At 38.4% G+C, this 22,426-nt stretch overlaps 1 protein-coding gene across 4 annotated transcripts in view; it reads right to left on the bottom strand.

The window, feature by feature from the left end:
* Nucleotides 1–8,571: 8,571 nt before the first annotated feature.
* Nucleotides 8,572–22,426, bottom strand: part of YTHDC2 (YTH N6-methyladenosine RNA binding protein C2) — a 52,654-nt gene continuing 38,799 nt past the window's right edge. For all 4 annotated transcript variants that reach the window (XM_087958042.1, XM_087958043.1, XM_087958041.1 and 1 more), the window contains 6 exons: nucleotides 22,120–22,182; nucleotides 21,476–21,653; nucleotides 12,479–12,682; nucleotides 11,075–11,257; nucleotides 10,710–10,812; nucleotides 8,572–9,735 (listed from right to left, as the gene is read on the bottom strand). In XM_087958042.1, the coding sequence (XP_087814168.1) occupies nucleotides 10,732–10,812; nucleotides 11,075–11,257; nucleotides 12,479–12,682; nucleotides 21,476–21,653; nucleotides 22,120–22,182 (709 nt within the window). In that variant the 3' untranslated portion in view covers nucleotides 8,572–9,735; nucleotides 10,710–10,731. The remainder of the gene's footprint in view (nucleotides 9,736–10,709; nucleotides 10,813–11,074; nucleotides 11,258–12,478; nucleotides 12,683–21,475; nucleotides 21,654–22,119; nucleotides 22,183–22,426) is intronic.

Consider the following 22,426-nt stretch of genomic DNA (forward strand, 5'->3'; position numbering starts at 1 on the left):
ATATAAAAGAATATGGTCATTAAATATCTCACAAAAAACAAATTCTAGGGCAACGAACAAAAGTCATAATAAAACTAAATAATTGCAAATTTGATGTGGTCAAAGTACTATATATTTTACACATGGTAAAGTAAAACTTAACCACATTCAAAGAATAAAATCACATTGGTAAGAAAATAATAGCTGTAAATAGACTGGATTCAAGTGGCTTGAAAATTTGACTAGATGAGGTCTAGAGCGAATAACTAAATATCTTTCCTGCAGAATCTCAAGGTACATATATTGTTTTCTTGCCTCAAATTTTTCCTTACCACAATTTTATAAGGTAAATTGGGCTGAGAGACTATTACTGTCCTAATGAAATTAAGGGAAGGAATAAAAAAGACAATTGCTATGAAACATGGATGGTATCAAGGAAATTACAGGACTGTCCTTGGAAGAGCTACAAGAGAGAGATCAAGATTATCATTTATCTATATAGATATCAAGTTGAAATAGTATTACCTCAAGAGACTCTTGTTATCTGAGAGCCAGGGAAAAAAATATGTATGTGTGTGGGTAGGTGAATGGATGTATGGATGGATAAATAAAAAGATGAGAAAGAGAAGATAATATTTAGCTAGATAGATACCATAACAGTAAATCATATTTTTTAGTTATTAATATGTAATCCAGAGAAGCATGATTTTGCCTTTTTTTTATGTTCCCCAAACTCAGCAGTTGAAGCTGTGAATTGCCATTAAAATTTCCCAGTGGACTGGAATAATATAAATGTCAAGCATCCAGAAAGTATCCATGATATCAATCACTCCAAGATGTTAGCTTTGAAATTCAGCTGCCAATATAACGAAGGCATAATGGGAAATCAAAATGGTGGCTACTGCCTACCACTGCTTAGAAGGCAGAGATTATTGTTTTTCAGGTGAGTCTATAAAAAGTCACCAACAAAGGATGACTTCAGTAGAAATATTTTGCTAAAAGTTTTCTCAACCTGAATTCAGCCTTGCTGCTGGTTTGCTAACTCTGAAATTAAATTAAACACCAGGCTGAGGAAAGTTACCATAGTGAGTTAGCAGACCAGCAGCTAAGGCTGAATTTGATTTATTTAATTCTTTGTTAAATTTGTTATAGTTGCTGACCTCATTAGATTCTGAGTGGCTTACAAAATCCAAAAACCAATTAAACACACATAAACAGGTAGTCTAGATGAACACAAACAGAGCAATAAAACATAAACATGACAGGGGCCCCACAACATTACAGCTTGTGAACAGAGCCTGGTCTTAAAGCTCTCTGGGACCCTAGAAGAATGGGCACCATCCAAATATACGGGGGGGGGGGGGTGTTGTTGTTCTAGAGGATAAGGACAGAGAAGGCTCCACAATGGCAAAATTTAATAGAAGGGTCCTGGACCGTAACCACTCTGTACAACCATGATACATTTGGAGATGAGGAAATATGATAGGCCCAAGCCTTGAAGGGTTTATAGGTGATGATCAGAGTCTTGAATTGTACCCAGAAGCCAACTAACAACCAGGATAATTTGCATAGCAATGATGGCACTTTAGTGTAATGTAAAGTGCCCATTACTGTTCATACCATTGCATTTTTTACCAGTTGTAGCCTCTGTGTGGTCTTCAAGGGCAGCTGGATGTTGATCACATTGCAATATTCCAATTGTGAGGCGACCAGGGAATAAGTGACCATTGGACAGATCTTCTGGTCAAGGAATGGTACAATTGATGCTGAAAGAAAGAGATGCAAGCCCAGGATGATCCTAACATTACACCAGTCTTGCATGGGGAAGTAAAAGGCTATCTAAGATCAGCAATGAAAATATCACTGTTGTAGCCAAACAGTAATACCGGTAGTTACTCAGTCTTATCAGAATAAAACTGAAGTCTACTTTTCCCCATCCAGCCCTGAATAGCCTCCAGGCATAGGTTCAGTACATCCATACATGTTGCTCCAACACTTTGACAGTTCTAAGCTTAGTATATTGCAATACTGCTATACTGAAGTCTCCAAACATATGTGCTAGAATCCCACAATTGTTGAGAAAATATTTAGGTCCCTCTGATTATATTCATTCATTGGGGTCTTTAAACAGAACATATAGTAAATAAACTATGTATGGGGAAAAACTTTGGTTCCTGAGATTGCTAAAAGACAAGAAATCCTTAATTCCCTTTCTTTTATTATGCGTACCTCAAGGAAAGCTGCCCTCTCCTCTTCTGCTCTTGGAATGGTAGAACAGAAAAAAAAGGGGGATCTATTCTTCTTACAGAAAACAAATTGAAAGAGAGAGCACAAAAATATTAGTCTTCCATATGGAAAAAAGCACAGAAGGAACAAAGAAATTTTTCTTGTTGTTTCTACTCCTAATACCCACAGCAGTAAATAGGATAATGTATGTTTGCAGAATAGGGTATGCCCTTCAACTTCTTCTGTAGTACCAGTTATCTTTTTTAGTTTCTAAATATTTCATGACATCACTGTTATTATTCTACAAATGTACAAGAAACTTTCCCAATCATCATTCATTAAAAGAAGTCAAGTTGCAAGACTTGATTGCATGTCTTCTCTGCAAAGGGAAGGTGATAGATGGTGTCATTTGGAATCTTCATCACAAAATAAATAAAACAAATCAAATTCCTTCCCAGCCAAATTCTGAAGGGAGAAGAGTAAAATGTTGAAAATCAAAACTACCAACTTTGTAAGATACAGCAGAATGAGAAAAATTGAAATTCTCAAAGGATGCTTACTTGTTCTCTAGAGCTGCTTTTTCTTATAGTTTACAGTAAAATGAAAAGATGGAAAATACTTTTATTTTTCCCCCCAGTGAAAATACATGAGACTAGCATTCCTTCTTTAGCATACCTTTTTCTCTCTCTGATTACACACATTTACAGAAACACATTGAAAAACCTCAGGTTAGAAATTTGACAGCCCTGAAAATATGTGACAGGAGAATCAAATGTGACAGGAGAATCAAAAGAGAATTTTAGTAAAAGCAAACTGTTATACACAACAAACCAAAGAGTTGCTGGGTGCAACTGAAAAGGATACCATATAGAACCAATCAAGAGGTTCATTTACATGCAATTAATAATAGTAATATTAATAGATTGTGCCTATTATGTGCGCAACTTTGTGAAGGGCAGAATACAAAGAGAGTTATATAAATGAAAGCCTAAAGCAGGGGTGGGATTCTACAGGTTCGCACCTATTCCCTAGAACCGGTTGTTAACATTCTAAGCAGTTCGGAGAACCGGTTGTTAGAAGAAATTACTGGTCTAATCCTGTAAGGAAGGCAGGAAGGAAACATTCTGGTGTTGTTTACAGAAACTGCCTCTCCGTTAACTCTTATTACATTCTTTGCAGGACTAGACTTCCTGTCTCTGGAACGTCTCTGGAGTTTTTCCCCCTCCTTTGCTTGTGTGGAGTGACCATTCAAAGTTACAATGGCACTGAAAAAAGTGACTTATGACCATTTTTCATACTCACGACTGTTGCAGCATCCCCAGTCATGAGAGGCTAGGCGAGGAGATGCGTGCCTTGATGTGAATGATATTGAGTTGGCCACACCCAGCCAATAACATGACCACCAAGCCATGTCCACCCAGTCACATGACCACCAAGCCACTCCTACCACCTAAGCCATGCCCACAGAACCAGTTGTTAAAAAATTTGAATCCCACCCCTGGCCTAAAGTATTTTTTAAAGCAGATAAGTTCCAACAGATCAGATGCTTGACAATAGTAGTTAATCTTTTTGATCAGTGGGTATGTCGTGCATTTCTAAATAGAGCGTATTTTCATAGATCACATTTTAATTCTTGATATTGCTAACACTTCAATAACACCAGTTTGCCTGATGCTTTATTTTGAATTAGTTGCATCCCCTGCAGTTTCTGCTTTTGAATTCCCCACAAGCTCAGACAGAAAGCTTTTTGTCCCAATAATTGACAGAAGGTTGCCCCACTAAAATACTCAATTTTGGCATTTTCAAAGATAAATAGCACTGAGAAGCCTGGGGGGGCTGCTTTTGATTTTTAAACTATCTGCTGTCTCAGCTCTACTAAGATTGAACAGAATTTGTCAAGCTGAGCTGCTCTAGTGATAAGGACCTATTTTTGAAAGAATTGAGCCTTAGCTAAAGTCCCTTTTGAATTGACTTTGACTCCTCATGGTTTTAACAATAGATCCATGTCGTCCGTCCACTTGACAGGGGAAAGGAAATAGTAGGCCTTTGCCTTCTTCTGGGATCTGCTGTTTAGCTTCCCAGCCTAGATGATCAGTCTTCTATTCCTGGAGGACTGCCATCCAAGTATTAACAAGACCGCCATCTTCCTTAGATTCTGAACCAGGCAAGGTCAGGTACATGCTCAAAATAAGTGTCACCAAAAAAACCCTCCAAGAATAACACAAACGTTTTGTGTTTGTCTGCATTTAAATGGTTTCAACACCTAACAAAACCACCCATTTCCAACATTCTGGCCCATTATGTCTTATTTTGGTATAGATTATTAATATTTGATGAATGCAACATCTATTGCTATATTTGTTTGTATCAACATTATAACTTAGCAAAATAATACCAAGAGCCATTTAACAAAGGAACAAGTATGCATGTGTATGTGCATTTTCTAATATGGATATAAACAATGTTAGAGTTAAAAAATAAAAGTGTTTTAGCGTTATTTGTCATAGGAGTACAATGCTAGCAAGGACTATTAGTATGCAGTGGGCAACAGTATTTCTGAGAGATACAACTTACCTAGTCATTTGATTTGTTTTGTCTAGATTTCTTGTTGGTCTAACTTCATGCAGGGTACTCCCATGTTATGATAACAGAACCCCTAAAATGATAACTGAATGACTATGAACATCTCCTATGCAATGATTAGTTTATCAAATAGAGAGCAGTGAAGACAAAAGTGTGAAACTTGGTCACAGGCCAGATCGTGATGCATCGTGATATTTTTTGCCTTTGTGGAGCCACAGTGGCTGTAGATTGTGTGTGACGTATCCAGCCTGAAGGCCGCCAGTTTGATAGGCCTGTTCTAATAGAATCAGTATGTTTGCAGCCTTCGTTCTTTGTATTCATTTTGACCCAAAATTCATTGAGAAACATTGAGAATACTGTTTTCAAAGAAGTATCAGAAGAGATATTAATGAATTGCTGTTCCTCAGTAGTAGTGAGTTACAAATTTAGTATCTATTAAATTAACAAATAAGTTATTGCTGAAGAAAGGAAGCAGGTGGAGAATCAGTTTATAAGTTTAGCAATATTAAGTAGTCCGAGGTCAGCTTGAAGCAATTAAAAATTTTCATATGTCAGAATTGCTGCCAAACTAAATAAGCTGCTTAGGACCCTTCTATGGGGAGATGGGGCAACCCATACTTTGAGAAGTCCTGAGCAGTGACATTGTGCTGGAAAGTATATTATAATGAATAACTTTGAAGACATTATAAAGCATTTTAAGGCAAACATTTATGCAAGAGCACCACCTAGCATAATGATGCTATTTTCAAGCAACCTGCTGCTTTTTATGAAAGATTCCAATTGTATTTTATTTATTTACATGTCTTGTAGGCTGCTCCAGTCTGCCAACTTTTAAACAGCATAGAATTTTCAAATCCATAATTGGCATTAAATTATATAGTCAGTTCAAAAACAACTAGAAGTATTTCTATGGAATTGAAAGTCAAGAATAAAAACATTAATAATAACCTCACAACCAAGAGACAATTGCAGTAGTCCTGCCTCCTTGACTTCAGTGGAACAACCCAGTTTTCACCAATTTCCTAGAAACCAGAAGTGATGGGGCTGATTATGGATCAGAAAGAGGGAGATGTTGTTTTAGAGGGGCTGTGATTGAAAAGGCACACATAGTAAGCTCACCTATTGGAACATATAAGTCAGGCAGCTGTGATAGAGGGGAAATATCCAAGTCCAAACAATGGTGAAAATGGCAATCAACCCCTTGAATTACACCAGAAGATACCTGACAGCTCTCAAGAGTAAAGGTGTTATGTGGGTATATCTTGAGGTACCCCCCCCACCACCACATTGTTTGAGCTACTGTCTTTTGAATCAACTACAGCTTCTGAATGGTCTTCAAGGGCAAATCCATGTTCAACAGTCCAATCAAAATTGTCTAAGACAGGAGTGCCCGTGTGTTATGCTTGTTATTCCAGAAAGGTTGTAAATAGTGCACAGATGAAACTGTGCAGTCTTCCTTGACTACTACTACATGTTTCTCACAGGAGCTGCGAATTTGAGAGGACATTTAAATTGCAAACCAGGTTCAAACTATGTCTTATTTGTGGTTGGTTACATCTGATCCTTGTTTTTTAACTAGTGGCATAGTTAAAGACATATCTGTTTCATTTCCAGAGCTTCTCAAATGAACCAAGAAGCCATCCTGTATCAGCAAGCTGAGAAGGGCCATTCAAGTGCAATTTTATCCAAGGTTATTGTCACCTTATTCCAGTCAATAGTTAAAACCTACCATCAGCTTTGGAAATTCCACAAACATTATCAGGAAACCAAACAGTTCCATTAGAGGTCTGGTACTGCCTCTGGGAAGTGATGGCATTACAGAACTTTATGCCAACTGGGGAATCATCAGGCAGATGTTAGTAACTCTGAATCTTAGATCATGTCACAACTGCCCAAAACAAAACTCAGATTTAGCACTGCAATTTAAACAAATTCTATATTTTCTGAGAATCGATATGAAAACAATAGTTTTTCTAAGAGAGATTGTTTCTAACCTGTCCATGGCAATTTTTTCTATATCAAATATCCTCTGACTTAACTGTTTCAATGTGCCATTTAGTGGCCAGGAGTACAAATTGCATGTGCCTTTTATACAATGTTGTTTTATTCCAGTGTTTGAAGCACTGAAAGAATCCAAGACAGAATGGTTTCCTATGTGATTTCTAACAAACAGATGCAGTATGGCTTTAGGTTATGGGAAGTAAACATGATTGCTAAGGTTAGTAGTCTCTCATTCCTATAATTTCTAACAGCTTGACCAATTTAAACAGCATTTTCTATGCAAAGGAAGGTAATGGAAGACAATCCTAGCCAATCCTAAATTATAATCTTCAATTTAAAAATGTTTCCTGCTGTACAGAATAAAAAATGCTTATTATATCTAGGCCAAATAGACAAATTAATTCCCTGTGAGATGTTGCAGAGTGAATAGAAATGTAATTGGTCATTCTAATGAACTGATTTTAGTCTTCCATAGATATGAACCCTGTTCAGTCAATGCAGATGATAATCAGGTTCAAACTCTGCATGTAATTTGTTTCTATTTCTGCCTTCATATTTCTTAGTAATTGGAAATTTGATAAGCTTACTGAATTTTCTTTTACTTTCCTCTGTACAATGAGATGCATGGAACTGTGCTTACCAAAAGATGACCAAGTATGGTTCAATGCTATTCCTGAATATACTTAAAAGTAGAACTATTTACCTCAATAATTTACCTTTAAAATGGGAGGATCATCTTGTGGAGAATGTAATGTGATATTTCATTTTTAGATCACCTTTGCTTTGTCAATCAACAAGAGAGATATAGAACACATCAACACATCCTCCTTGCATCAAAGCTGATGATCTGTTTATTTTTTGTCGATATATATTCCACCTTGCTGCCAACTTATTGGTGGGCAAGGTGAACCTGAACCAAAGCAATTTGGCAGAAAAGGCACACTTTTCAGGGGAAAATGTGATTATAACCTATACAAATGTTATGATTTACATGCAGGAGGAAACTGGACAAGGACAGAGACTTTAAAGAAATTTAGAGATGACATTGGGAAGATATGAGTGAACCAAGAGAGGTTCACTCATATCTTCCCCAACGTCAACCAAGAGATGTCATAGAATCCAGAGGCTAAAGGAAGTGTGAGAAAAAAAATCTCAAAATAACCCTACTTTGTTTTTGTCTAGTATAGAATGATATAGAGACAAAATTATTGGCTTTCAAGATTCTGTTGTTGTACACAGATTTTGAATGTAGTTTAACAATCAACAAGTGAAGAGAGATTTGCAGGTCAATACTCTTCAATATATCGTTAGATGCATTTTTGGGAATAGTCGAGCCCAAAATTGACATATATGTAGCCATTTTATTTAGCTCTATATTTTAATCATATATTCCTTTTCTTTCTTTCTCTTTGCTAGTGTTAAGGAGGGAGGGTTTCGGGCTCGCCACATTCTTAAGGTAGGAGGTGGTTAGATAGTGAGGATTGTTTTGGCTAGGTGACTTTCTTTCCCATGGGAACGGAAGCTGTCCCTGCTGAGACCTCGAGGTGGAATTTGAAGACACTGGGCAATGCTGATTTCTTTTTATTGGGGAATGTGACTTTTATGGGGCGTTTCTGATTTACAATATTATGTGGTTTGTGTCAGATCCAGAATTACAACAGACTTTGCCAATTTGATGATTACCTAAATAAAAGAAATTAGTTTTGGAAGATGGATTTTACATTTTTCTTTTTCTAAATGGGTTTCATCACTTGGAAACCTGATATACAAATTACTCCAAACCACAGGACTAAAACAAACATTTATTCTAAGACATCTTATTTTCAACTTAAAACTTCTTAAAATATTGATTCGCAATAGATTTACAATTGTTATAATGATTTACAATTCATTAACAAGAGAATACTAAATGAATGTGTAAAAATTACAAATAATCACACTATAGATAAATATATATATAAAAAGTAACATTTGAATGAAAAAGCAACAAATCTGCTGTGGATAAAGCCTATTATAATTTCTTCTTCCATGTAGTGGTTTTGGACAAGAATTGTCATTCTTTTATCATTATTAGTTTACAGCATGACATTAATGGCTCTTTAACTGTAGTCAAACATAGCTTAGAAGTACTCAGGTATCACCTCTTTAGCATGACATTTTTTCTTTCCTCTTGTTCAACTGACCCACCACTTCTCTAAACACTAGATAAAGAAACTACAAGTTGTAGTGGCCAATATCACTCTAAAAATAAAATGCAGTAAATCAGATAAAGAATTAAGTAAGGAGTAAGGTATTGAGTACATAAAAACGTAAGAACCACAGAAAGAAAAAGAAAAATTAGAAGTACACAAAAGAAAAGTTTTAAAAGGAAGGAGAGAGAAAAAATGTAATTGAGACCGCTACAATGGTTTTTTTTTCAAGTGGTCCAACTACTACAAGAATTTACAAAAATATCCAACACTTTTTTCATGAGCTCATACTAGACAGAATGTAAACTAAACACCCTGAAACCAACTTAAAGGACCCTTTAAGATACACACAGTTCTAAATAGTTTGATTCAAGTTTAAATAGAGAAGCTCTCATCTGTATATTTACTACAATTATTCCAGACCTTTAACTTTCCATGCTGCTTACTTTTCCCTTGAGCATTTCTAAACAGGACCTTATTGAAAACTTATGCATGGTAGACATATCTATTTCTCCAAAGATATATTAAATATAATTACAACATTGTTCACAGTTCACCAGAAGCTTATCTGATTTGAATGTGCAAACAGTAGAACGTCCAAGATGAAGAACAAATTTCTTAGTGGAAGTTAACGTCAGCCCCTTTAGTTCAGTCTGTGTTTGAAAAATGCCCCTAGTTTCCTTCAATCTTATTCATTATGGTATTTCTTTTCTGTATGAGCACTGATGATTTTAATTTCCTTTCACGCGAGGTGCAACTGTGGAAGAGAAGGATGAAATTAAAATTTAATTATTACTTTTGCAATAACCTTCTGGTAATGATCATGACATGTTCTCAATTGTTTTGCAAAGATCTGCAGTACAAAATTAGGATGTTCCGGGAGAGTGTCTTGAGGTATAAGTAAGTGTGGCAATATCTAATAGATACATTTCCACATTAGTCTTCGCCCCCCCGCCCCCTTCTGCTGTTATTACAATAAGCATATGCTCTGCTTCTCCCTCTTCTGGCTTTAAGTATAATGCCATGTATATAGGCCAGTGGTGGCTAACCGTTTTTGGCTCATTTGCCAGCACCCAGAAGGCAATGCGTGCTGGGGCCACCCATGCCCCCTGCACATGTACGCACAACCCCCCGCACATGCTGCGCACCTCTGCGCATACATATGCGATCCCTTTGCGCATGCCGCGTCTCTGTGCATGTGACAGCCCCGTACGTCTCTGCACATGCATGCCTCCTGTGTGCCCCCACCCCCCCACGCATGCGTGCCAGATACCCAACAATAAGCTGTTGGGCGGTGGCACGCGCTCATGAGCAGTGGGGCTCTTCTGGGCGACCTCTCACATGCCGGCAGAGATGGCTCTGCATGTCACTTCTGACACGCATGTCATAGGTTCACTATCATGGATATAAGCCATTGAACATTGCCTTAACTATGTGTTGATGGCAGCTATTTTCTCCCAAGTCAAACGTTCATCTAAATGCCTTGAGGTGAATCAGTAAAAGAAGAAAATCTCAACACCTTCATTTGTCATATCAACCTGGGACTCAGTGGTGTATTAACCATTAAGCAGACTAAGCATGTGCTTAGGGCACCAGGCCCAAAGTGGGTACCACAAAGTTGAGAACATGGCTTCGTTTCTACAGTATGTACAAAAGAGAGGGGCACCAAGATTTGTAAGTGCTTAGGGCACCAGTGAGCTTTTATCCGCCTCTGCTGGGACTTCAACCTACCCCAAAATGTGCCCTTTTATTTTCAGTCTGCTGTGTTTCTCTCCCCTAGAGGAATACGGTCCCATAGTTGTAATAACTGTTCACCAACCTGAGGTTCCAGTTCCTAAGTGGAAGAAGAAAAAAAGGCTTTGAGATTGCTAAAATTTAAATTCTGGCTTATAAAAAAGCAAACCACTTTATAAAAGTAAGCAGAATTAAGGCAATGATATTCAGTATCATTTTAATAATTATGAAAACAATTGTTTTTTCCAGAAATATTTCCAGGTGCAAAAGACTCCCGTTTATTGCTTTAAAAAAGCTACCAGTATCAAGACATTCTTGACAATAAAGACTAAAATGGTATTCTATTGTAAAAATTAGCATACCTGGCCATCTCGGCTTATCTGTACTTTCTTATTGTCATTCCAAGGATTAAGCAGATGATGAGCAAATTGAAAAGGGAGACTTTCCTTCCGAATCCATTCCACCTTGAACACTCCCCCTAAACCAGTTGAACCCCAGTCCTGACTTTTCTCACGGCCTATCTCAGAAGACATTCGAGCAAAGCCCTGTGGAAATTTTAGTGAGATTAAAAACCTAACTAAAACATAGGTATTAATTTTCATCTTTGTGTTAAAACAATCTCTTCTAAGTTTTAGGTAATATTTGGCTTATAATCACAATTAGGACTGGAATGTCTGTCACTAAACAATGCTGTTAAGAGAGTTGTGCCTGATTTTACAATCTTTTTTTGCTGTGGTCATTAAAGGAATCACTATATTTGTTAAGCACATCTGGCTTCCCACATTTACTTTGATTGTTGGAAGCCAGTAGAGTGAAGGTTTAGCAGCATAATCCAGGCAATATACTAGGATTGCTTTGCCTTGACATTACACACCATTTAATCAAATCATGCATTGGTTCTCAGCCTTCATCCTTATATGCGAGCATTTATTTGGAAAAACAATCCCCTCCCTCCCAAAATAGATGTATTCCTATAAAATGAAGTTGTGATAAAATCACAACTCATGTTTACCACAATGTTATACTAGTGATGAAAAATATTTTAATTCTATTAAGATTTAATTCAAGCATTCATAAAAACAAAATGAGAATGTTCACAAAAATGTGTGTGAGTGTGTGTGTGTGTGTGTGTGTGTGTGTGTGTGTGTGAAGGAAAACCTTATGTCTGATCAGATTTTATATGAAAATCTTACTGCATATTTTAGAAAATCTACAAATGTTACTTTGCATCTGCAGGGAGTATAGGCGGTTCTTGTTTAATAACTATTTGTTCAAGGACCATTCAAACTTAAGAAGGCACTGAACAAGTGGTAGTTGCAACCATTCCTTATTCTTATGGCCATCACAGCATCCTATGATCACACAACTGCCATCTGCAATTTTCTTTGATGACTCCCTGCAAGCAAAATCAATGTGGAAGCCAGCAGAAGTTGGCAAACAGCAACTACTTGACATCCTTACTTTTATTGATCATGATGATTCACTTAATGACAGCAACCGGCACTGCCAGAACCTCTGTTGCTAAATAGCACAGTCATATGACATTGTACTTTACTACGTTACTTAAAGATGGAAATTCTTGTTCCAATTGCTGTCTTTAAGTGAGGAATATCTATATATCACAAAATCATATTTTTCTGAAATGATCAGCCTGCATTGAAATAATAGTAAATTAAATTAAGAAGTCAATTACTTGACAAATGTTTACATGTAAGTAATATGCAGTGAACTGTCAATAGTCAATTTGTCAGTTTGGAAAATTTTACCTGAAAATGTCCTGATCCCTGAACAGAAAATACCAAGTAAACAACACTACTTTCCCAAAAAGCACGATTCAGTTTTCTCTCATTACTTGGAGTTGTAGACCAAATCCCCTTCTGTTGTGAAATCTCAAGATTCCTTAAATTGCTGCTTTTCATAATAAAGTACCGAATTGGCATATTTGGCCTTGGAGAAGGAGATTTGGAACCCTGCAAAAAAAGTTTTATTTTATAGTGCTTGGGATATATGATTAAGGTTTGTAAAAACCTTAAGAACTTTTTTGTACCGTGTAATTTAAGAGCTGTCAACCAAAAGAATGAGAACCCTGTATGAATGCTATATGCTACAAATTAAGTACAAAATCAAATATAACAATTGCACTGACGTTTAACTGGTGACTTTGAAACTTCAGTATAATTGCAGTAGAATCAGTAAATTTTGGTTCTTCTGCTATGGCTTGTCATTAAACTTCCAAAATAATATGTAGATCTGGAAATAGGTTTTATTTGATCTTATCAGTTTTAAACATTTACAGTCAAACTATAGCAATGGTTTCATAACTAAATGAGATGAAAGACTGCTCTTGATTCCTGAACAAATTAGTATTTTGCCTCTTGGGAAAATGCAAAAATCACAATAGCCACAAATGTGGAATGGATTATACAATTAAGTCACTATTCCACTTCACTAAGCATTTCATTTTAGCCTAATACTTGCTAAGACATTGATTTTCTTGAATGCTTTATACCTATATTAAAGCTTTAGTAGGAGGGTGTAGCTTTATTTCATTATGGTTAAAAGGCTAGGTATATTGCATAAAATAATTTAAAAATATCCAGTAATATTAATCATCAAAAAATATTTTCAGCACTCACATTTCTCATACTTCATAACAAGAGTCCATATTCCATCAGTGCAATGTGGAAGTGTCTAAGTAGGATACAAGACAAGTCCAGCAAGTCCCTAGTTGACTGCACTTCCCAAGCCTACTGTAGCCTTTCTGCTTGCATGGCTGTTTCAATCCTCTTTTTTTACTTGTCCATCCAATTTGTCTCCTTTATACATACTACTGTTCCTTCAGCTAACTCCATGTTTTTGAAACTTGTCAACTTGTGGACTTCAAACCACCACCAGCCCCAAATTCCACAGCCAGCATGCTTAAAGTTGACAGGTTTGAAAAACTCTTGAGTTAATACCTCCCTGGAATTTATTGCTTTCCCAACAACTGAAGATGGTAGTTGCCGCCCACCATGGCAAACAATTTTCTCCATGCTAGATCAACAAACAAAGTTGTAGAGTAGCACTTGAATAGACAGGGGGAAAAGCTGGTAGGTATGGTTCTATTCGTGCAACTAGAGCCTTGGAGTACTTCAGAACACAGACAAATTTCAGCTCAAACTTGCTTAGAAAGAGGCTAACAGAGTTTCATACATACGTACATACATACGCTTGGTTCGGTATTTCACATTCTTTACAGCTTCAGCAGAATCTCATGATGGAAGCCTGATGATGGCAGATGAGATTCTGCTGAACGTTACACATACATACATATATATATATATATATATATATATATATATATATATATATATATATATATATATATATATATATATATATATATATATATATATATACATACATACACACACACACACACACACACACACACACACACACATTTGTTTTCTGAGGTTCTCGTGGGTATATGTATGTGGATCTTTGGTTATTCGGGTTTTCTCCGCGTAAGATTGGAAGTATCTAGGCAACGTTTCGATGAAGTCTCATTCATCATCTTCAGGCTTCTGTCTTCAGCTCTGTGCTTCTCAGAGTGATGTGAGCTTGCAGCTGCTTCTTCCTTTTAACTACTAGTGGGGGTGTGGCTTGATTGGGTGGGGGCTTGGCTGTGTTCTGATTGGGTGGGGCGTGTTCTCATTGGTTGGGGGTTTGGCTGTGTTCTGATTGGTTGGGGGTTGGCCATGTTCTGATTGGCTGGAGGTGTGTTCTGTTCAGGTGGGGGCTTGGTTGTGCTCAGGTTGGTCTTAGTTACTGGGGATTTGAGCTGGTGAGCTGTGATCTTGCTGTTTGGCTTGAGTTCGTGGTCGTGCTGCATCTTCATGGTGGGGGTCAGTTCGCTTCATATATGGCTCAGAGGGGTTTGAAGTGGGTAGTGATGCAGCTGCAGTGCGGCTTCTGGTCTGTGGTCGTGTCTCATCTTCTGCGTGGGTGTGAGTCTGCTTTTTACGTGGAAGTGTGGTGGTGGCATCTTGTGTGGCCCTTGTGGGTGTGGGTCTGGTGTCATTCATCATGTTAGGTACTCGTCTGTTCATGAGGGCGGGTTTCCAAATGGCTGGTAAGCGGGAGGTGTCATCTCTTTTATTCATGCTGTGTGGGTGTTTTTCTATCTCTATGGCTTCTCTGATTTTTCTATCTCTATGGCTTCTCTGATTATTCTGTTGTTGAAGTGTTCGGTTTTGGCGATAGTTCTGGTATTTTTAAAGTCAATCTCATGTCCTGTGGCTTTGAGGTGTTGGACCAGGGAAGAGGTCGGTTCTTCTTTTTTGATTGAGTTCTTATGTTCTTCAATGCGTGCACTTATTCTTCTGTTAGTTTGTCCAATGTATGTGGTGGGGCAGGCGGTGCAAGGGATTTCGTATACTCCTTGGTTTTCTAACTCGATTTTGTCTTTAGGGTTTCTTAGGATGGTGGATATTTTTCTGTTTGTGCAGAATGCTGTTTTAATGTTGTGTTTTTGGAGGATCTTGCTGATTTTGTCTGTAGTGCCTTTTATATATGGGAGGAGAGCTTTGCCGTTCTCTTGTTCTCTGTCTTGGATTTTGGTTGGGGTTTCTTTTTGGATTAGGTGGGTAATCTTCTTTCTTTGGAATCCATTGGCTGTTAGTACGTTGGTGAGAGTGTTTAGTTCGGTTTTTAGGTGTTGTTCATCAGTTAAGCATTTTGTTCTGGAGATGAGTGTCTCAGCTACGGAATTGATCTGTGCTGGGTGGTGGTGTGAGAGTGCATGTAGATAGTGGTTTGTATGTGTTTTCTTCTGGTAGATGGTGTGTCCTAGGGAGCCATTGGGTTTTTTGTATACCAAGACATCTAGGAAGGGAAGTTGATTGTTAGCTTCTGTTTCCATGGTGAATTGTATTTTGGGGTGTAGGCTGTTGAGGTGTGTGAGGAAGTTGTTCAGTTTTTCTTTCCCATGTGGCCAGATTATGAAGGTGTCATCTACGTATCTGAGCCAGAGTTTGGGTTTGTGATCATATTTTTCTAGAGCTTGTGTTTCAAAGTGTTCCATGTAGAGGTTTGCGATGACAGGTGAGAGGGGTGATCCCATGGGTGATCCTTCTATTTGTTTGTATTTTTGTCCATTGTACCCTGTTTCTCCAACAATACGGCCTCCCCAATAGGAAGTCCCAGCATGTTTTATAGGCATGAAATGAAATTAAGCCCTCCCCCAAATTAAGGCCTATATTAAAACATGCGAAATGGGGGAATGGTGGGGGCTTGCCATTAGGAAGCACTTTTGTTGCACACCTGGATATGGTGCTGCCTGCGTTGACCCGATCGTGGCCTGCCGAGGTCAACATCAAGCCATTGCCACCCGAAGATGCAAGGGGGAATTGTCACCCGAAAGACGGCCTAGCCATTTTTGGGCTCAAAAAATAAGACCCGGCCTTATTATATGAGAAACACGGTAGGTGAAGTATGTATTGGATAGACAGTGGTTGGTCAGATCTAGGATGTGCTGGGGGGGGTGTTGTATTTGTTTGGATGACTGTCAAAGCTTCTTTTATTGGCACTTGGGTGAAGAGGGATATGACATTGAAGCTCACTAGTAGGTCGCTGGGTTGTAAGTTTTGTTTCTTTATGATCTCGATGAACTGGAATGAGTTTCTTACATGTGAGTTGATGGATTCTGCATAGGGCTGTAGTTGTTTGGCGAGAAATTTGGCTAGGTTTTGTAGAGGTGAGCCTATGGAGCTGACTATTGGTCTAAGTGGAGTTCCTTCTTTGTGTATCTTGGGAGACCATAAAGCTTAGGGCATCTGGATGATTTTCTCTCTGGGTATGATTCTTTGCTGGATTTCTTCACTGATGGGGGAGGCTTTTATTTTGGATCTGGTGGTTTTTTCTAGGTAGGTGGTGGGGTCTGTCTTTAGGGGTTTGTATGTGGGGTCTAGGAGTAGGTTGGTTAACTTGGTTTGGTAGTCAGATGTGTTCATAACCACTGTCGCGTTGCCCTTGTCTGCTGGTAGGATTATTATGCTGGTGTCTTCTTTCAGGTTACGTAGTGCAGTTTGTTCTTCTTTGGATAAGTTGCTTTTGGGTGGTTTGCTAGCGCAGAGGATGTTGGTGATTTCGAGTCTGATTCTATTAGCATCATCAGGGTTGGTTTTGGTCAAGCTGGTTTCAACTCCGCATATGATGGTTTCTGTGGGGATGTGTTTGGGAGCGACAGCAAAGTTGAATCCTTTTGAAAGGACCTTGGTTTCGGCTTCGGTGAGGATCTTGTCTGAGATGTTGTGCACTGTTTGTTTCATGTGTGGCTGTGAGGGGGAGGAGTTGGTTTCTGGCGTTGTTGTAGTTTTCTGAGTTTGTTGGTGTGTGTGTCTGTCTTGAGGGTGGTCTGTGTTTCGGCTCTCCAGACAGCGAGTTGTTTGGATTTGTCCCAAAGTAAGGGGTGAATCTTGTTGCTGAGTCTGAGGTGAAGTGTGAGGAGATCTTTGTTGATTTGGTCTAGGAGAAATCTTTTTGTGTGAAGTTCATTTCTAATTAGGGCCAATTCTGTTCTTTTTAGGATGCGTTTGGTGGCTGCTGTGTTGGTGTGGAATTTCAATTGGAAGCTTGTGGGAATTAAATTTTGATCTCGGCAGTTGCATAGGAATGCGAGGTCACATAAAATGGAAGCTCTTTGGACTTCAAGTTTTTCATAAGTCCTGGTCAGATGGTGGGTTTCCTCCCCGTAGAGGTGCAATATTTGTTTTCTGAGGTTCTCGTGGGTATTTGTATGTGGATCTTTGGTTAATCGGGTTTTCTCCCGCATAAAATTGGAAGTATCTAGGCAACGTTTCCATGAAGTCTCATTCATCATCTTCAGGCTTCTGTCTTCAGCTCTGTGCTTCTCAGAGTGATGTGAGCTTGCAGCTGCTTCTTCCTTTTAACTGCTAGTGGGGGTGTGACTTGATTGGGTGGGGGCTTGGCTGTGTTCTGATTGGGTGGGGTGTGTTCTCATTGGTTGGGGGTTTGGCTGTGTTCTGATTGGTTGGGGGTTGGCCATGTTCTGATTGGCTGGAGGTGTGTTCTGTTCAGGTGGGGGCTTGGTTGTGCTCAGGTTGGTCTTAGTTACAGGGGGATTTGAACTAGTGAGCTGTGATCTTGCTGTTTGGCTTCGAGTTTGTGGTCGTGCTGCATCTTCATGGTGGGGGTCAGTTCGCTTCATGTATGGCTCAGAGGGGTTTGAAGTGGGTAGTGATGCAGCTGCAGTGCGGCTTCTGGTCTGTGGTCGTGTTTCATCTTCTGTGTGGGTGTGAGTCTGCTTTTTACGTGGAAGTGTGGTGGTGGCATCTTGTGTGGCCCTCGTGGGTGTGGGTCTGGTGTCATTCATCATGTTAGGTACTCGTCTGTTCATGAGGGCGGGTTTCCAAATGGCTGGTAAGCGGGAGGTGTCATCTCTTTTATTCATGCTGTGTGGGCGTTTTTCTATCTCTATGGCTTCTCTGATTATTCTTTTGGGTGGTTTGCTTGTGCATAGGACAAGCAAATAAGACACCAAGTTACCAACATCCTATGCACAAGCAAACCACCCAAAAGCAACTTGCAGAAAAATGAAATCAAAGCGCTACAAACCCTGAAAAGAGATAGCAAAGACCTCCCAGCAGATAAAGGGAATGCCACTGTAGTAATGGACAGAAAAGACTATGAAACAAAATTGACAGACCTACTCCAATACAAACCCATAAACACAGACCCAACCAGATATCTGGAAAAATTAACCAAGAAGAAAATTATAACCAGCCACATAAGCAAAGAGATCCAACACACGATCATACCCAGAGAGAAATCTTCCAGATGCCCCAAACTATACGGCCTCCCAAAAATACACAAAGAAGGCATACCTCTCAGACCCACAGTCAGCTCCAGAGGAGCACCACTACAAAACCTAGCTAAACACTTAGCAAAACAGCTACAGCCCCATGCTGAAACAGCAGCTTCACATGTACAAAACTCATACCACTTCTTGGAATTGATCAAAGATCTACATGTGGAGCAGGAAGATCTGCTTGTAAGCTTCGACGTGGTTTCACTATTCACTCAAGTCCCGATAAAAGAGACCCTGGAAATCATCAAAAATAAATACCAACCAGCTAAACACCTCATGGAACTAACAGAACACTGCTTAACCAACACATATTTCATATACAAAAGACAAAGATACAAACAAATTGAAGGGGCCCCTATGGGATCACCAGTCACCTGTCATTGCAAACCTGTTCATGGAAGAATTCGAATCCAGAGCCCTGGCCAATGCCATCCACAAACCCAAACTATGGTTAAGATACATCGATGACACATTCGTGATTTGGCCCCATGGAAAAGAAAACCTAAACAACTTCCTAACACACCTAAACAGCACACACCCCAAAATCAAGTTCACCATGGAAACGGAAACAAACAAACAACTACCATTCCTAGATGTACTAATCTACAAAAAAAACAGATGGCACACTAGGACACACCATATACCAGAAGAAAACACACACCAACCACTACCTCAACGCCCAATCCCACCACCACCCAGCACAGATAAACTCCGTGGCTAAAACACTAATTACTAGAACCAAACGCCTGGCAGACAAGACACACATTAAGACTGAACTATGCACCCTGACCAAAGTACTGACAGCCAACGGCTTCCACAAAAGCAAAATCACCGGCTTGATCCACAAAAACACACTGAGACATAATAGAGACCCAGAAGATGAACAGACCTATGGAACAGCTGTCCTGCCCTACATAAGAGGCACTACAGACAAAATTAGTAAGATACTACACAGACACCACATCAAGACTGTCTTCAAAACAGACAGAAAAATAGCAGCCATCCTCAGAAACCCCAAAGATAAAATTGACCTGGAAAACCAAGGCATATACGAAGTCCCCTGTGCATCATGCCTGGCCACATACATTGGACAGACCAATAGAAGAATAAGTACCCGCCTGGATGAACACAAAAATGCAATCAAAAAGCTGGAACACACTTTCTCACTAGTCCAACACATGGAAGCCACAGGTCATAGCATCAACTTCAATGGCACCAAAACCCTAGCCACTATAGAAAACCCCAGCCACAGAATCATCAGAGAAGCCATAGAGATTGAAAAAAGACCTGAAAGCATGAACAGAAGAGATGATTCCACCAGACTGTCAATCATTTGGAAGCCTGCACTCACAAACAAAAAAAATCTCCACACCACAAGCCAGGCAAACACCTGGGCACAAACAGATCCCCCCCTGATACCTCCAGCTCAAACACACCCCAACCAGGCACCCAGATGAAACCTAGCTTCCTAACTAATGATAGCCGTCCATTCACCCGGAGCCAAGCTGCACTAAAGGCCTCCAATAAAGTAACACAATGTTGCCAGCCAATCAAGATACAAAAAGAGCCAAAAAACAGACAGAAGATATTAGAAACACCAATCAAGCAGAACACAGCAAACTCCAAGACCAATAAACACAGACCAAGACTCTCAACCAATCAGGATGAAGAAAAAACCATTCTGGCACAGCAATAGGCTGCCCCAAATTCAAATCTGAAACCACTGAAAAAGCCTGACTCACAGATGAACACTATACAGAAGCCTGATGATGGCAGATGAGATTCTGCCGAAACGTCGCTACAACTTTAAAAGCACAACTGCTATGACGTGGGAAAATACCCGAACAAAGCCGAATGCCATACATGTAAGTACCTGAAAACTTAAGAAAACAAATATATATATATATATATATATATATATATATATATATATATATATATATATATATATATATATATATTTGTTTTCTGAGGTTTTTGCGGTATTTATATGTGGATCTTTGGTTATTCGAGTTTTTAAGTAACTTCCAATTTTACGTGGGAGAAAACCCGAATAACCAAAGATAGATAGATAGATAGATAGATAGATAGATAGATAGATAGATACATACACACACACACACACACACACACAGAACTGAAGCCTTTTTTCACTGCTACCTTGTTACCACTATTATTATAAAAAGATTAAAAAATGCCTTATAAACTTGTAAATGTTTTTTAGGGGAAAATATATATTTTTGAAGTTATGACTCAAAATACAGTACCTGCTGGAATGTTAACATAAAATATTTGAAAACCACAGTATATTCACAATAACATACAGTAATAGTTAAAAGTTTGTGAATCCTTTTGGATTTTTAGTATTTCTGCATAAAATGATCTAAAACTAGATAAAGAAAACCCAGTGAAACAAATGAATAAAAAACATCATACTTGTTCATCCATTCATTGAGAAAAATTACATCCTTGAGTAAAATTTCTCGGAGCTGATGTGCAGGACTGATCAATAGTTTTAGAAAACGATTAATTGCAATGATTGCTTGCCCAAGGGGTATGCATCATTGAAAAAAATGAAGGTTCACATTTGCTATATAGAAATATGTAGGTTTCAATCATTTCCCCCAATAAATAAATGAACATCTACTGTATGTCTTTCACTCATTTGTTACTGGCTCCTCTTTATATTATTTTAGGACTTGTATGCACATTAGAATAAGTATGTTATGTACATTATAATATGTATTAAGCCACACATGCAGAAATATTGAAAATTTAAAAGGGTTCACAAGTTTTAATCATCTCTGTAGACTTAATTTAGGTTAATGTTTAATTTTAGCCAATATCCTTCAGTTTGCATTATTTTTTAGTAGGATTTCAAAGTACTATATACCTTCCCAGATGATGGAGGAGAAGGACTGGCACAGGGACTGGGATAACTGATACTATCTGTAGATTTCACAGATGTTTGGTCTGCCCTGTCATCTGTACTTCGTTTGGAATGCACAACACCCCTTTCTTTGTATTTCAGCGGTTGGTGAAATGCTGGAGAGGTAGATTTCATTAAGACTCTGTAAATGAAAAGCAGAATGTAGTGTTTAATAAAATTAAAACTGTGGTTCTAACCAGACATACTGAAGCTTTATTGTTGTTTTAAAAGGATTTCTGCAGGATGCACATTTCATATGCACTTATACAAGACAATCTCCTCATTGTAGTATACAATGTGTATATGCCACAAATTACGTGGCATAACCATACCTGGTGTTAGGTAAATAGCTCAGAAGCATAGAAATACTTAACTGTTTTCAAGGTATTTCTGGGATTTGTTATTATGAAGCTAGGTTTAAGATTTGGGAACGGGAAGAAATTTATGTAATACTTACTGATACCTAATATCATCAGAGCCATAATCTGAGGTATCCTAAAGGTATCCTTGGGCTTCCTGCAAAGTTACCTTAATTTCCTGGAAAAATAACAATACTAATGCTAATGTAAATGTAAGGTTTAAAAGAAGTGTTATAAGAGATACAATACCTTAATATTGTATTGTTTTGTTCTTTGTTTATATCATAGCTTAATGTTGCTTTGGGAGTATTTCTGAAAGAGAAAAAGTAAAGAATTAAGTATATTTCAGAGATTATCATGATTGTCATCATTATGACCGCTGACTCCAAAAAAGATTTTCTTGCCATTTGGACAGAGAAGGCACATTTTCATCAGTGCCACAAAACCGCAATACTTAGAAGACCTGAAGCTCAATCACTGTCAAATGTACCCTACGATTTTTAGCAGAAATAACTGGAGAATAGTTTTGAAAGATGTTATAACCAAGTTCAAATTA

This window comes from Notechis scutatus, chromosome 2 (genome assembly GCF_049901735.1).
Source record: "Notechis scutatus isolate UNSWTSFEM ecotype Mainland chromosome 2, rNotScu1.2, whole genome shotgun sequence".
NCBI lineage: Eukaryota > Metazoa > Chordata > Lepidosauria > Squamata > Elapidae > Notechis > Notechis scutatus.